This window comes from Oryctolagus cuniculus, chromosome X (genome assembly GCF_964237555.1).
Source record: "Oryctolagus cuniculus chromosome X, mOryCun1.1, whole genome shotgun sequence".
Lineage (NCBI taxonomy): Eukaryota > Metazoa > Chordata > Mammalia > Lagomorpha > Leporidae > Oryctolagus > Oryctolagus cuniculus.
In genome coordinates, this window is record NC_091453.1 from 114,844,993 (window position 1) to 114,860,670 (window position 15,678).

The 15,678-nt window shown below is 42.1% G+C and overlaps 1 protein-coding gene across 2 annotated transcripts in view; it reads left to right on the plus strand.

The window, feature by feature from the left end:
- Nucleotides 1-15,678, plus strand: part of LOC100353059 (transmembrane 9 superfamily member 2) — a 95,246-nt gene that overhangs the window by 37,075 nt on the left and 42,493 nt on the right. For both annotated transcript variants that reach the window (XM_070066948.1, XM_070066947.1), the window contains exons 8-12: nucleotides 8,319-8,398; nucleotides 11,069-11,177; nucleotides 12,207-12,339; nucleotides 15,184-15,303; nucleotides 15,486-15,543. In XM_070066948.1, the coding sequence (XP_069923049.1) occupies nucleotides 8,319-8,398; nucleotides 11,069-11,177; nucleotides 12,207-12,339; nucleotides 15,184-15,303; nucleotides 15,486-15,543 (500 nt within the window). The remainder of the gene's footprint in view (nucleotides 1-8,318; nucleotides 8,399-11,068; nucleotides 11,178-12,206; nucleotides 12,340-15,183; nucleotides 15,304-15,485; nucleotides 15,544-15,678) is intronic.

The window sequence follows — 15,678 nt, forward strand, 5'->3', positions numbered from 1 at the left end:
GGGGTCTCACTCACAGAGATTCTTCATGTAGGACATTTTTTGACACAGTGTATTTGCTTTCCATGCCTGAAATGCTCTCGTGGGCTTTTCAGCCAGCTCCGAATGCCTTAAGTACCAATTCTGAGGTCAGAGTGCTGTTTAGGGCATTTGTCATTCTGTGAGTCTGCTGTGTGGACTGCTTCCCATGTTGGATCATTCTCTTCTTTTTAATTATTTATTTTATTTTATTTTATTTTATTTTATTTTATTTTTTTATTTTTGACAGTCAGAGGTAGACAGTGTGAGAGAGAGAGAGACAGAGAGAAAGGTCTTCCTTTTTCCGTTGGTTCACCCCCAAAGTGGCCGCTACGGCTGGCGTGTTGCGACTGGTGTGCCGCGCTGATCCAAAGCCAGGAGCCAGGTGCTTCCTCCTGGTCTCCCATGCAGGTGCAGGGCCCAAGCACCTCCACTGCCATCCTCCACTGCCTTCCCGGGCCACAGCAGAGAGCTGGACTGGAAGAGGAGCAACCGGGACAGAACCGGCGCCCCAACCCGGACTAGAACCCGGGGTGCCGGTGCTGCAGGTGGAGGATTAGCCTAGTGGGCTGCGGCGCCAGCCTCTTCTTTTTAATTCTATTATTATTACCAGACACTTGGTCTTATTTGTTTTTATGTTACTAACTAAAGGCTTTTTGGTCTCATTCTAATCACATTAGTTAGAGCTATACAAGTATATTTTCCTTATACAAGCTTTATTTTGGGGCTTGCCTGGGACTCTAGCTATATTTATAACATTGTTTTTATTGGAAAATTACCTTCTGATTTTCTTTTTTTAATATTTATTTTTTATTTATTTGAAAGAAAGAGTTACATAGAGAGAGAGGGAGATACAGAGAGAGCGAGAGCGAGAGCGAGTGAGAGAGAGAGTGCTTCCGTACACTGCCTCACTCCCCAAATGGCTGTAGCCGCTAGGGCTGGGCCAGGCTGAAGCCAGGAGCCAGAAGCTTCTTCTGGGTCTCCAGGGTGGGTGCGGGGGCCCAAGCACTTGGGTCATATCAGCTGCTTTTCCCAGGAACATTAGCAGGGAGCTGGATCAGAAGTGGAGCAGCCAGGACTCGAACCAGTTCCCATATGGGATGCTGGAAGTGGCTTTACCTGCTACGCCACAATACCAGCCCCAATTTCTTTTGGAGATCATAGATCAATAACTGAATCGAGAATCAGAAAACTTTGGTGCTGTTTTGGCTCAAACTCATACCATGATCTTTAATTTTATTTATTTATTTGAAAGTCAGAGTTACACAGAGAAGGAGAGGCAGAGAGAGAGAGGTCTTCCATCTGCTGGTTCACTCTCCAATCGACCTCAATGGCTGGAGCTACGCTGATCTGAAGCCAGGAGCCAGGAGTTTCTTCTGGGTCTCCTACATGGATGCAGGGGTCCAAGGACTGGGGCTGTCTTCTACTGTTTTCCCACGCCACAGCAGAGAGCTAGATCAGAAGTGGAGCAGCTGGGACTCGAACAGGCACCCATATGGGATGCTGGCACTGCAGGCGGTGGCTTTACCCGCTACGCCACAGTGTTGGCCCCCATACTATGATCCTGAGCATGTTCATTTTTTCCCTCTAAGTCTGAGTTACCCCATACTAGAAGAAAGGAGTTGAACTGTGTCAGTGGTTCTCAACCCTGTCAAATTGATACCTGTAGTTAATAACAAATGTTTTATAACTTCCCTTTTAGTATTTTAAATAGATACTAGTACACAATAGACAATGAAATTTGTCTCAAGATACTTTCAATAAACATCAGCATACTAAGTATAATATAAAGGAGAAATGAAAGGCAAGTAACTTTTCATAAGATAAAATAATAAGTATTTAAGCATATATTTCAGTCATTATCAAATGGTTGCAGTCATGTATATGATAATTATTAAAAATGACAACTGATGCAAAATATTATACATTGGTGACTCAGTTACCACATTTTCCCAAATAATGCCATGATTTTCTTTCTTTCTTTCTTTTTTTTTTTTGACAGGCAGAGTGGATAGTGAGAGAGAGAGAGAGAGAGAGACAGAGAGAAAGGTCTTCCTTTTTGCCGTTGGTCCACCCTCCAATGGCCGTCATGGCTGGCGTGCTACGGCCGGCACACCACGCTGATCCGAAGACAGGAGCCAGGTGCTTCTCCTGGTCTCCCATGGGGTGCAGGGCCGAAGCACTTGGGCCATCCTCCACTGCACTCCCTGGCCACAGCAGAGAGCTGGCCTGGAAGAGGGGCAACCGGGACAGAATCCGGCGCCCCGACCGGGACTAGAACCCGGTGTGCTGGCGCCGCAAGGCAGAGGATTAGCCTATTGAGCCGTGGCGCCGACCATGATTTTCTTTTTTTAAACAAATATTTATTTATTTATTTGAGAGACAGAGTTAGGGACAGAGAGAGGGAGAGACAGAGACGCCTTCCATTCACTGGTTAACTTCCCAAATGGCTGCAATGGCCAGAGCTGAGTTAATCTGAAGCCAGGAGCCAGGAGCTTCTTCTGGATCTCCCACATGGGTACAGGGGCCCAAGCACTTGTGCCATCTTCCACTGCTTTCTGAGGCCAGGACTCAAACCAGTATCCATATGAGGTGGTGGCGTCACAGGTGGCAGCTTAATCCATTACACCTCAATGCTCCCTTCCCCGTGAATTTTTTTTTTTTTTGACAGGCAGAGTGGACAGTGAGAGAGAGAGACAGAGAGAAAGGTCTTCCTTTTGCCGTTGGTTCACCCTCCAATGGCCGCTGCGGCCGGCGCGCTGCGGCCGGCGCACCGCACTGATCCGATGGCAGGAGCCAGGAGCCAGGTGCTTTTCCTGGTCTCCCACGGGGTGCAGGGCCCAAACACCTGGGCCATCCTCCACTGCACTCCCTGGCCACAGCAGAGAGCTGGCCTGGAAGAGGGGCAACCGGGACAGAATCCGGCGCCCCGACCGGGACTAGAACCCGGTGTGCCGGCGCCGCTAGGCGGAGGATTAGCCTAGTGAGCCGCGGCGCCGGCCTCCCCGTGAATTTTTTTAATGAATTTTAACATTTAATTTTTAGGGGCAGAGGTTTAGCCTAGTGGCTAAAATGCAGGTTACATCTCGTGTAGGAATATCTCAGTTCAATACTTGACTTTGGCTCCTGACTCCAGCTTCCATGTGCCCCTGGGAGTGATCCCTGCAGGGATGGCTCAAGTAATTGGGTTCCTGTCTCTCATGTGGAAGACCTGGATTTGGTTCCTGGTTCCATGTTTTGACCATTGCACTGGCCCAGCCTCAGCCATTGTGGGCATTTGGGGAGTAAACTAGCAGATGGGAGTTTGCACTCTGTCTGTCTCTCATAAATAGATAAATGTATTTTTATTTAAAAAATAAAAAAAATTAATAAAGACATTAAAATTTTACGTATTTTGGGGGTACCGTATCCGTATGATGTTCCTATACTTGTATACATTGTGTAATGTCCAAATGAAGTCCATAATGGGATACTGTGCTATGGATCAGGAAATCCTGTCTTTGTTTCTACCTTTGCTTCATATTCCTCTGTTGTTGCTAACATTAAAGGCATTTTTATCTCTTATGATTTTATGAAAATTGCTATGTCTTATAAAAAAGATTTTGAGGGGCCAGGATTGTGGTGCCGTGGGTTAAGCTCCTGCTGCTGTGATGCTGGCATCACATATGAGCTATGGTCCAAGTCTTGGCTACTTCACTTCTGCTCCAGCTCCCTGTTAATGCACCTGGGAAAGCAGCAGAAGATGGCTCAAGAGCTTGGGAACCTGCCACCCATTTGGGAGATCTAGATGGAGTTCCAGTCTCCTGGCTTTGGTCTGGCATACCCTGGCTGTTGTGGTCCTTTTTGAAGGGTGAACCAGTGCATAGAAGATTCTCTCTTTCTCTTCCTATGTAATTCTGCCTTTCAAATAAATAAATCTTTAAAAGAAAGATTTTGAATCTCCAGGACCTAAATTTGGGAGTTAATTTTAAATATATTTAAAATGGCTCCCATCAATTAGTTATCTTTTTGCGTTTGTCATTTTGTTCTCAAGTGTGCTTTGGGAGTTTTAAACAATTTCTTAAAGAATAATATGTGCTATAGTTTATTATTTCCAGCAGGTGGCAGTATTTGGTACCGAAATGACTTGGCATCACAACTGCAGATTGTCTAGGCTCTCTTTGTATTGCAAATCTTTTTTTTTTTTTTTTTTGACAGGCAGAGTGGACAGTGAGAGAGAGAGAGACAGAGAGAAAGGTCTTCCTTTTGCCGTTGGTTCACCCTCCAATGGCCGCCGCAGCTGGCGCACTGCGCTGATCCGAAGGCAGGAGCCAGGTGCTTCTCCTGGTCTCCCATGGGGTGCAGAGCCCAAGGGCTTGGGCCATCCTCCACTGCACTCCCTGGCCACAGCAGAGAGCTGGCCTGGAAGAGGGGCAACCGGGACAGAATCCGGCGCCCCGACCGGGACTAGAACCCGGTGTGCCGGCACCGCTAGGTGGAGGATTAGCCTATTGAGCCACGGCGCCGGCCTGTATTGCAAATCTAATCTTTGTAGGGCATATTTTTTTAAACTTTTATTTAATGAATATAGATTTCCAAAGTACAGCTTATGGATTACATTGCCCCCCCCCCCAGATGACTTCCCTCCCACCCGCAACCCTCCCCTTTCCCGCTCTCTCTCCCCTTCCATTCATATCAAGATTCATTTTCAATTTTCTATATATACAGAAGATCAGTTTAGTATACATTAAGTAAAGATTTCAACAGTTTGCACCCACATAGACACACAAAGTGAAAAATATTGTTTGAGTACTCGTTATAGCATTAAATCTCAATGTACAGCACATTAAGGACAGAGATCCTACATGAGGAGTAAGTGCACAGTGACTCCTGTTGTTGACTTTACAAATTGACACTCCTGTTTATGGCATCAGTAATCTCCCTATGCTCCAGTCATGAGTTTCCAAGGCTATGGAAGCCTTTTGAGTTCACCAACTCTGATCATATTTAGACAAGGTCATAGTCAAAGTGGAGGTTCTCTCCTCCCTTCAGAGAAAGGTACCTCCTTCTTTGAAGACCTGTTTTTTTCCACTGGGCTCTCACTCACAATCTTTCATTTAGGTCCTTTTTTTTTTTTTTTGGCCAGAGTGTCTTGGCTTTCCATGTGTAGGGCATATTTTAAAGTACCTTCTTTTTAAAAGACTTGATATAAGTTAACTCACTGCAATGGATAGGTTGGTTAAGAGACACATTATATTAGATTTTAACACAATTTACTGTTGGAGCGATACTCTAACGGATGGCAGAGGCAGAGAGAGAGGTCTTTCATTGCTGGCCCACTCCCCAGTTGTCCCCAGTGGCTTGAGCTGGGCCTATCCCAAGCTGGGAGCCAGGAGCCTCCTCTGGATTCCCCACAGGGGTAAAGGGGCCCAAGCACTGGATCATCTTGTACAACTCTTCTAGGCCACAGCAGAGAGCTGGATTGTAAGTGGAGCAACTGAGACTTGAACCGGTGCCTACATGGTATGCCAGCACGGTAGGCACCAGCTTTACCCACTATGCCACAGCACCGGCCCCAAAATAGTTCATTTTTAAACAGTTTCAGATTTACAGAAGAATTGCCATAACAGCACAAAGAACTCCTCTAGTCTATTTAACCATGTTCTCCAATTGTTAACATCTTACCTCATTTGTTACATTGTTTATTCTTCTGTATGTATAGCCATTATCATTAGTTTTTCTATGAATATTTTGAGAGCTAGATGTTGTCCAACCACTTATAAACAGCCCAGAGAGTTTTTCTCCAATGCAAGATAACTGTGCAAAACTAGCAGGAATCAATACTGGTATATTACCATACAATACATATCCATCTACTCCATTTTCACCAACTATCCAACAATGTCACCCTGTCCCTTTCTGGTTGATAATCCTATCTGGGATTATGTGTCACATTCATTTTTTTTGTCTCCTCTAATCTGGAATAGTTTCATTAGTCTTTTTAATCCTTGACTTTTTTTTAACTTTTATTTAATGAATATAGATATCCAAAGTACAGCTTATGGATTACATTGACTCCCCCCCCCCATGACTGCCCTCCCACCCGCAACCCTCCCCTTTCCCGCTCTCTCTCCCCTTCCATTCTTATCAAGATTCATTTTCATGTATACTAAACTGATCTTCTGTATATAAAGAAAATCCTTGACATTTATAGGCTGACCATGAACCTGAGTCTCTCTAATGCTTCTTCATGACCAGATTCAGGCCGGGCATTCTTTGTAGGCATACCACAGAAGTGATACCTCACATTAGGAGGCATATGATGTTAACTTGTTTTGTCACTGGTAACCATGGTCACATGGTCATCAGATTTTAGCTGAAATCCATTGTTGGATTAAAACCCATTTTAGTTGGGGCCGGTGCTGTGGCATAGCAAATAAAGCCGGTGCCTGCAGTGCTGGCACCCCATAATGGCACTGGTTTCAGTCGGGCTGCTCCACTTCTGATCCAGCTCTTTGTTATGGCCTTGGAAAGCAGTAGAATATGGCCCAAGTCCTTGGGCCCACGCACCCCTGTGGGAGACCTGGAAGAAGCTCCTGTCTTCTGGCTTTGAATTGACACAGCTCCAGCCGTTGTGGCCAATTGGGGAGTGAACCAGTGGATGGAAGACATCTCTCTCTTTCTCTCTCTCTCTCTCTCGCTCTCGCTCTCGCTCTGCCTCTGCCTCTCTGTAACTCAGCTGCCAAACTTAATAGCTGTAGATACTCAATTTTAAATAATAAGTTATTTCAAGCATATCTTAGTCAGTCATTGCCAGTGTTTTTCTTTTGCTAAAATCATGTACTTAATTTGATGGGTAATAACATTGTATTGATAGTTTAAGTGTTTATCAAAGATTACCATTTAATATATTTACCTACTGGGACTGTTTTAAAGCTATTGACAAGTTGAATTGGATCACACATCAGCAGAAACCTGATTCATAATTGTGTTTTCTTCTGTTTTATTCAATACAGTATTTAAAAAGAAATCTTCAGCATGGGGTAGGCATTTGGTGCAGTGGTTAGCATGCTGCTTGGGACACTACATGCAATACTGGAGTGCCTGAGTTCGAATCCGAGCTCCATTTCCGATTTTAGCTTCCTGCAAATGAGCACACTGGGAGGCAGCATTATCTAATACTTAGTCCCTGCCAACCATGTGGGAAACCCAAATTAAATTCCCAGTTCCTGTCTTTGTCCTGGCCCAGTCCTGCTTTCTGCTGGCATTTGGGGAGTATACTAGAAATTGGGAGGTTCCCCCTGCCCTGGTTCTTACTCTCCCTTTCAAATAAATAAAGAAAAGAAAAGTAGGACTTATTTTTTAAGATTATTTATTTATTTGAAAGAGTTATAGAGAAGGAGCGGCAGAGAGAGAGAGAGAGAGAGAGAGAGAGAGACTGAGAGAGAGAAAGAGAGAGAGAGAGAGAGAAATATCTTCCATCCACTGGTTCATTTCCCAGGTAGCTACAAGGGCTGGAGCTGTGTCAGAGAGAACCCAGGAGCCAGGAACTTCTTTTTTTTAGTATTTTAAAAAGCATTTATTTATTTATTTAAAAGGCAGAGGTACAGAGAAAGAAGGGGAGGAGGAAGCAGAGAGAGAGATGTCCCATCTCCTGGTTTACTCCCCAAATGGTTTCAATGGCCAAGGCTAGGCCAGGCTGAAGCCAGGAGTCAGGAGCTTCTTCTGCTGGGTCTCCCACGTGGGTTACAGGAACCCAAGGACTTGGGCAATCTTTTGATTCTTTCCCAGGCACATTAATATGGAGTTGGATCATAAGTGGAGCAGGGGGACTCGAACTTGTGCCCATATGGGATGCTGGCATTGCAGGCCATGGCTTAACCCACTGTATCACAGCGGCAGCCCCTCTGATGGCATTTTTGCTTAGTTCTGGGTTTTTAAATTTATGAACAGAGCTACAGGGATTCTTATTGAGTATATACCTATATACCTTATGATATACTGTTACAATGAAGATGGAAATATGGTTTGGACAAAAGGAAATGGAGAATGGGATGGATTAGACATCATAGAAAAGTAGCAAAAAGATGCTATTTCTGTTGAATAGTAGTAAGCTAAAATTTTCTTCCCAATATCCTTTTGAAAGGAGGTAGAATATAAATAAATAAAAATAAGACAAAAATTTCAAGGTAAATCTCATTTTCCCATAAAATTAGAAATCATTGAAGAAAGCACTTGTGGGATGGATATTCTGTCTGTTTCAAGACTGTAATCAGAAAAAGTTCTGTTAAAGTTTCATCATGTGATTGTATATTTTTGTATAGGAAAACAAGGATGTGAAGTGGTCTTCCAGGTGGGATTATGTTTTGGAATCTATGACCAATACAAACATTCAGTGGTTCAGGTGAGCATTTTATGAAATAAAGAATAGATTTGGGCTGGGAAATGTAAATATATATTTAAAAATTAAGGCTTTTTGTCACTGCAGATATTCTTGGGTGACATTATTTTGTCTTCTCTAGGCTAGTGTCCCCTCTCCTCTCCTTTCCTTACCTCCCCTCAGACACAACACAAATAAAAGAAGGAAAATGTGTTTTAAATACACTAGTGTTTATGATGAAGGGGAAAGAGAAACCTGGGAGGCCATGGGGATGGTCTGCCTGCATACAAGGAATTCTTGGTGGGGAGAAGGCAGGAGGCGACTGTGGAAGTGGACAGTATGCACATAGAATGGAAACTCTTGTTTGTAAGTAGAGCAACTTTGAGCAAACTGGAGGGTAAGGAGAAACAGTAACTGAGAGTAGAGCAAGATAAGGATGTCTCAAAAAACTGGGAAGAGGACAAGAGCTAGGTGAAAGACTACATATGCCAAACCAACAACTTTCAAGTGACGGCTTTCTCAAGGCAGGTCAGAGAGGGGAAGCGATTGTGTGCAGAGAATGTGCATCAGTGAAGAACCATTTTGCAGGGTTCTTTTTTGTCCCTGTTATGATGCAGACTATGATGTTGGGCTCTGAGATCCAGTAGGGAATTCGACGGACAAGGATTCTGCTTTCATCAAGGTCGCATTCCAGTGGATTCAGAGTGCAAGGTGTTGATTCCTCAGAATTTTGATCAGGATCAAACCACAGAGTTCTGACTCTATGACTGGAAGCAGTAGTTTTAACACAGAATCAAGGAGTAGACCAATTGACAACATAATGACTGTGGGTTTGGTAAAGTGCTGTAAGTGGGAGTAGCATCTAAGTTGAAGCTTAGGAGACTCATCAGAGAAGCTGAAAAGAAATAGATGTGTATATATAGTGGTTTTTTCCTTGTTAGCCTCATATCCTGTCATAAAGAAATTTCTGGTGGAGGAAGACTAAAAGTAAAAATGAAAGTAAAGAGAGGTGTGATACTATGAATATGGTCTTCCAAAGTTATGATACTCTTACTGTCACTGCCTTAAAAATTAAAAGTGCCTCCTCTCCTCCTACTGCTTGTCCTATTCCTATTCTTATCCTTGTTTTTCACCACCACCTCCTCCTTACTATAACATTTCCAGAGTTTTCTGTTTGGACGATAGTCCAGGTCTTCTTTTGTTACCCCTCCCCCAGAAGTCTCAGATACAATTTAATTTTTAAAGATTTATTTATTTGTTTTGAAGGCAAAGTTACACAGAGAGGGAGAGACAGACACAAAGATCTTCCATCCGCTGGTTCACTCCCAAATGACTGCAGTAGCCGGAGCTGGGCTGATCAGAAGCCAGGAGCTAGGCGCTTCCTCCCAATCACCCATGTGGATGCAGGGGCCCAAGCACTTGGGCCATCTTCTGTGGCTTCCTCAGGCACAGTAGCAGGGAGCTAGATTGAAAGTGGAGCAGCTGGGACTTGAATTAGCACCTGTATGGGATGCCGGTGTTGCAGGCGGCAGCTTTACCTGTTATGCCAAAGTGCCAGCCCCTCATTAAATTTATTTAAATAGTTTCTCCAGAGGGGTTCTTAAAGTGAGGAGCCTCCAGATAGATTGGAGAGGGGGGGGGCTAAATGTCTAGCTGTATTAACATTTATAATGTAACAATGAATCTGCTTTAGTTTCTGGTGTAAGTTAATTTGCTTATAACATTTAACAGACATTTTAGACATAATTCATCCTATTGGTATTTCACTAAAATAGTGCCAATTCTTGTGAAAATTTTTAGATATGTACAGATTTGGCTCGAGGGTGGGAGGGTAAAAGGCATTGGTTCTGATTTGGGGATAGTTTTCAAGTTTTCATTTTAGAAATAGTAAGCAAGAGTTGGTAGATAATTGGTCAGGGAGTGATCAAGTAAAATAGACTATGGGATTGTATATTTGTTAATAATAGACATCAGTTCAACCTTTGACTCTTGAACTTGGATTCTCAGTTCCATATGTAGAACTAACTTTGTGTTCCTGATATTATTCACTTCTCCTTGTTTCCCTTTAGAAATATACTCTTATTTTTAAAGATTTATTTATCTGAGAGGCAGAGTTGCAGACAAAGAAAGGGAGAAACAGAGAGAGAGAGAGAGAGAGAGAGAGAGGTCATCCAACTGCTGGTTCACTTCCCATATGGTTGCGATGGCCAGGGCTGGGCTAGATTGAAGCCAGGAGCCAGCAGCTTCCTCCACGTCTCTCATGTAGGTGCAGGGGCCCAAGCACCACATTTTCTGCTGCTTTCCCAGGTGCATTAGCAGGGAGCTGGATTGGAAGTGGAGCAGCCTGGTCTCTTACCAGCACCCGTATGGGATGCTGGCACCACAGGCAGAGGCATAACCCACTATGCTGCAGAGTTGGCCCCTGGAAATATACCTTTAAGAAATTCTTAGATAGCTTTAAGAATAGTGCTACTTCTATTGCTTTATTTGTTATATTTTTTGTGATATAACTTTAAGTTCATTAAATATATTGATGCATTTAGTCTTTGATCAAAGTTCAGCCTTAGAAAACTGAATGACTTAATGATAATTTGAATGCCTTTCTTTTATATATACATTCTTTTTTGTTTGAGTGCTCAATTAAGGAATTTGAGATTTAACTTTTATCCTTTTTCTCTTTCTTGAATTTTCTAGCATTACCAATTCCTTTGTTGTTGTTCTTTTCTTATCTGGCATGGTGGCTGTAGTCATAGTACAGGCTCTCCATAGAGATATTACAAGATATAATCAGAAACGTTCTTCTGTAAGTAAAAATGCACATATTTGATTGAATAAATAATTCAATGTCTACTCTGTACAATTTTAATGTCATTTTTCTACTTAGCATACAGCACCTTGAATGTAACACATTTTCTATGCCTAGTAATTTTATCTATTATGCCAAATCAGGAACACAGAGTTGTGTAGATTTTTTAAATGTATAGGTAATTATATTAGAGGGTGGTTTGTTATCAACTGTTTGATTATATTTTTTTATATATTTCTGAGCACTCAAAAAATAGCATTCTTAAAACTTTTTGCTGATTTGAAGTATGCAATAAGTATACCAAATTTTGCAGAGTGCTGTAATTTAGGTTATACTGTTTTGACTCTTGCAATCACTTCTGTATTTATGAATTTTAAATTTCTATGAAATTGGTTGAATTCTTTATGTAGGTTAAGTCATTTTGCTTTCTTAATGAAAAACCAGCCAGTTTTATGGTTCATATAATTAACATATCCTTCTAATGCAAAACCTAGAATAAGAGACTGACTCATTTATGTTGCTAGATCATCTTCCAGAGACCTTCTAAAACCGTAATGAACTACTAGTTTCTTTTTTTTAGAGATTTATTTATTTACTTATTTGAAAGTCAGAGTTACACAGAGAGGGGAGAGGCAGAGAGAGAGAGAGAGAGAGAGAGAGAGAGAGAGGTCTTCCATCCACTGGTTCACTCCTCAAGTGGCTGCAATGGCTGGGGCTGTGCCGATCTGAAGTTAGGAGCCAGGAGCTTCTTCCAGGTCTCCCTCATGTGTATAAGGGGCTCAAGGACTTGGGCCATATTCTACTGCTGTCCCAGGCCATAGCAGAGAGCTGGATCAGAAATGGAGCAGCTGGAACTTGAACCAGTGCCCAAATGGAATGCCGACACTGCACGTGGTAGCTTTACTCGCTACGCCACGGCACTGGCCCCCTACTAGTTTCAAGGAAAATTCTGTTTAATCTTTCATAACTCTTGTAACTTTCTGTTAGAGTCACTTGTGTGTTTATTAAAGAATTTCTCATACACAGGGTACTGTCCGGCAGGATTTTGGTTGGAAGCTGCTTAGTGGGGATGTGTTCAGACCACCAGAGAATGGACTATTGCTGTCGGTCTTTTTAGGTCAAGGAGTACAAATTTTGATGATGTCATTGATTACTTTATGTGAGTAAGCTTAGATATACCTTAAACATTCTCAGTGAACTGCTAACATATTTTATATTTGATCCATGTATACAAAAGGACTTTGAAAATTATACCCTGAAGTTTAAGGAAAGGAAAGGTGTGCTTTTAAAAAAATTAAAAAAAGTAAAATTTATTTGAAAGGCAGAGAGACAGAGACAGTTGGAGACAGAAAAATGGAGATTGTCCATCCACTAGTTTGTACATTCTCCCAAATGTCTGCAGCACTCAGGGTTGGGCCGGACCAAAGCCAGGAACCTGGAATCCAATCTGGGTCTCCCGTGTGAGTGGCAGGGACCCAAGTTCTTGAGTCATCACTTGATGCCTCCCAAGGTGTGCATTAGCAGGAAGCTGGATTGGAAGCAGAGATGGACTTGAACCCAGGCATTCTGATATGAGATGCAGGCATTCCAAGTGGTGTCTTAACTGCTGTGCCAAATACCCATCCCAGTGTTCTATAGTACTTACTTTTTTTAAAAAAATATTTATTTATTTATTTATTTGGAAGTCAGAGTTACAGAGGGGAGAAGCAGAGAGAGAGAGAGATAGAGAGAGAGAGAGAGAGAGAGAGAGAGGTCTTTCATTTGCTGCTTTACTCCCCAGTTGGCTGCAGCAGCTGGAACTGTGCCGGTCCAAAGCCAGGAGCCAGGAGCTTCTTCAGGGTCTCTCACATGGGTGCTGGGGCCCAAGGACTTGGGCCATCTTCCACTGCTTTCCCAGGCCACAGCAGAGAGCTGCATTGGAAGTGGAGCAGCCGGGACTTGAACCGGCGCCCATGTGGGATGCCAGCACTGCAGGCAGCGGCTTTACCCACTATGCCACAGTGCCAGCCACAATATAGTACTTACTTTTATATTATTTGGAATTAAGGATGAGTCTGAATATGTTCCTATATCAAGGATCTTCCGTGTCTTCTTCAGTTCTGAAAAATTTATTGTGAACTCCAATACACACATTCCTTACTTTGCAAAATAGGTGCATTCTAGAAAATCAGTACATGAGTAAAATCATATTTTCAGTAGGCTAAGGGAGTTCATTATTCAAAGCTAGTGTTTTTAAATGCTATGGGAAGCCTAAAAACTTCTCTTTAAGTGTATGAACAGAATGGCACCTTTAGTAGTCTCACAATGGCTGATGAACCCTAGCTGCTTTCATTAATAAACTAAAAATGGAGTTTGTCAGTTTTTGATAGGCAGTCATTTTTGTAAACAAAGTTGCTGTAAAAAGTGTCTTTTTAGATGTTTCACATGTCAATGATATTTTCAAAATTCAGCTCTTAAGATTTTTTTTTCTGAGATCAAATTTTACTTTGATTTCTTTTTAATTCTTCACTTTGAGTCAAAGGGAACAGAAGGATTTTTTTTTTGTGGCAAAAAATGATTCGCTGTTTTTGGAGTGACTACTGGAGTAAGGAAAGAGGAGATATTTATTTAATTTTGACATAGACAATTAATTAATTAAGGACTAAATCAGCTTGAAAACCTAGTTCCATTTGTCTTGGATTGAAAATCAGACCTTTTATAAAAGCTTTTATTTAATGAATGCAAATTTAATAGGTACAACTTTAGGAATATAGTGGTTTTTTCCCCCATACCCACCCTCCCACACCCACTCCTGCCCTACCTCCTACTTCCTCTCCCATCCCATTCTTCATTATGGTTCATTTTTAGTTTAACTTTATATAAAGAGGACCAACTCTATACTAAGTACAGATTTCAACAGTTTGCACCCACCCCCACACAACATATAAAGTACAATTTGAGGACAAATTTTGCAGTTAATTTTCATAGTACAACTCATTAAGGACAGAGGTCCTACATGGGGAGTAAGTGCACAGTGACTTCTGTTGTCCATTTAACAATTGACACTCTTATTTATGACATCAGTGATCATCCGAGGCTCTTGTCATGAGCTGCCTAGGCTATGGAAGCCTTTTGTGACCACAAACTCCATCAGTATTTATTTATTTATTACTTTTTTAAAGATTTTTTTATTTGAAAGACAGAGTTACAGAGAGAGGTAGAGACAGAGAGAAAGGTCTTCCATCTGCTGGTTCACTCCCCAGATGGCCGCAATGGCTGGAGCTGCTCCGATCCGAAGCCAGGAGCCAGGAGCTTCTTCCCAGTCTCCCACGTGGGTGCAGGGGCCCAAGGACTTGGGCCATCTTCCACTGCTTTCCTAGGCCACAACAGAGAGCTGGATTGGAAGAGGAGCAGCCGGGTCTCGAACCGGTGCCCATATGGGATGCCGGTGCTTCAGGCCAGGGTGTTAACCTGCTGCGCCACAGTGCCGGCCCCTCTGTCAGTATTTAGACAAGGCCATAAAAAGTGTAAATTCTCTCCTTCCTTCAGAGAAAAGTACCTCCTTCTTTGATGGCCCCTTCTTTCCACCGAGATCTCACTCACAGAGATCCTCCATGTAGGATATTTTTGCTACAGTGTCTTGGCTTTCTACATCTGAAATGCTCTCACAGGCCTTTCAGCCAGACCAGAAATGTTTAAGGGTTGATTCTGAGGTCAGAGATTGTCATTTTAGGAGTGTGCTGTGTGGACTGCTTCTCATGTTGGGCATTCCCTCCTTTTTAATTCAAAATCAGACCTTTTTGTTAAGAAGAAGATTGCCAAAGAATTAGCTAATGGAATAACATTTGTTGGCAGCATCACTTGAGCAGTCCCATTAAGAGCATTTCCTTGTATGTTGTTTCATATATTATGTAATAATATGTCTTGGTGATGTTCTTAATTTGTTTAAAATTTATTATAAAACCCTGTGTGTTCTTGAGACTATTATTGTCACTGATTTCCTCTTTCCTTTGTGTGTCTTTAGTTGTGGCCTGTCTTGGATTTTTATCCCCTGCCAATCGAGGTGGTTTAATGACATGTGCTGTTGTTCTGTGGGTACTTCTGGGAACCCCAGCTGGATATGTGTCTGCTAAAATGTATAAGAGTGAGTATTACAACTATTGTTATTTCAGTAATTTGTTATGTTAAATGTAGAAAAAAATTTAAAACAATGTATGGGCAATTTTAGCCAACCTATGAAAATGTAATTGTACCTTGCTTTTAAATATTATAAAGTGAACTAAATCAAGTTGCTACAGTAACTGTTCTGTTTTTCTACATCCACAGCATTTAAAGGTATGAAATGGAAGACTCACTTTTTCATGACAGCACTGTTATGTCCTGGGTGAGTATCCTACATTTTCTTTTCTTTATGCAATTATAGTATTCCTTATACTTCAGCTCGGAAAAAATAAGCATACACCACAAAGAAGAGTAGGAAGGAGATGAAAATCATGATGTTTTCTCTAGCTGTAGTACT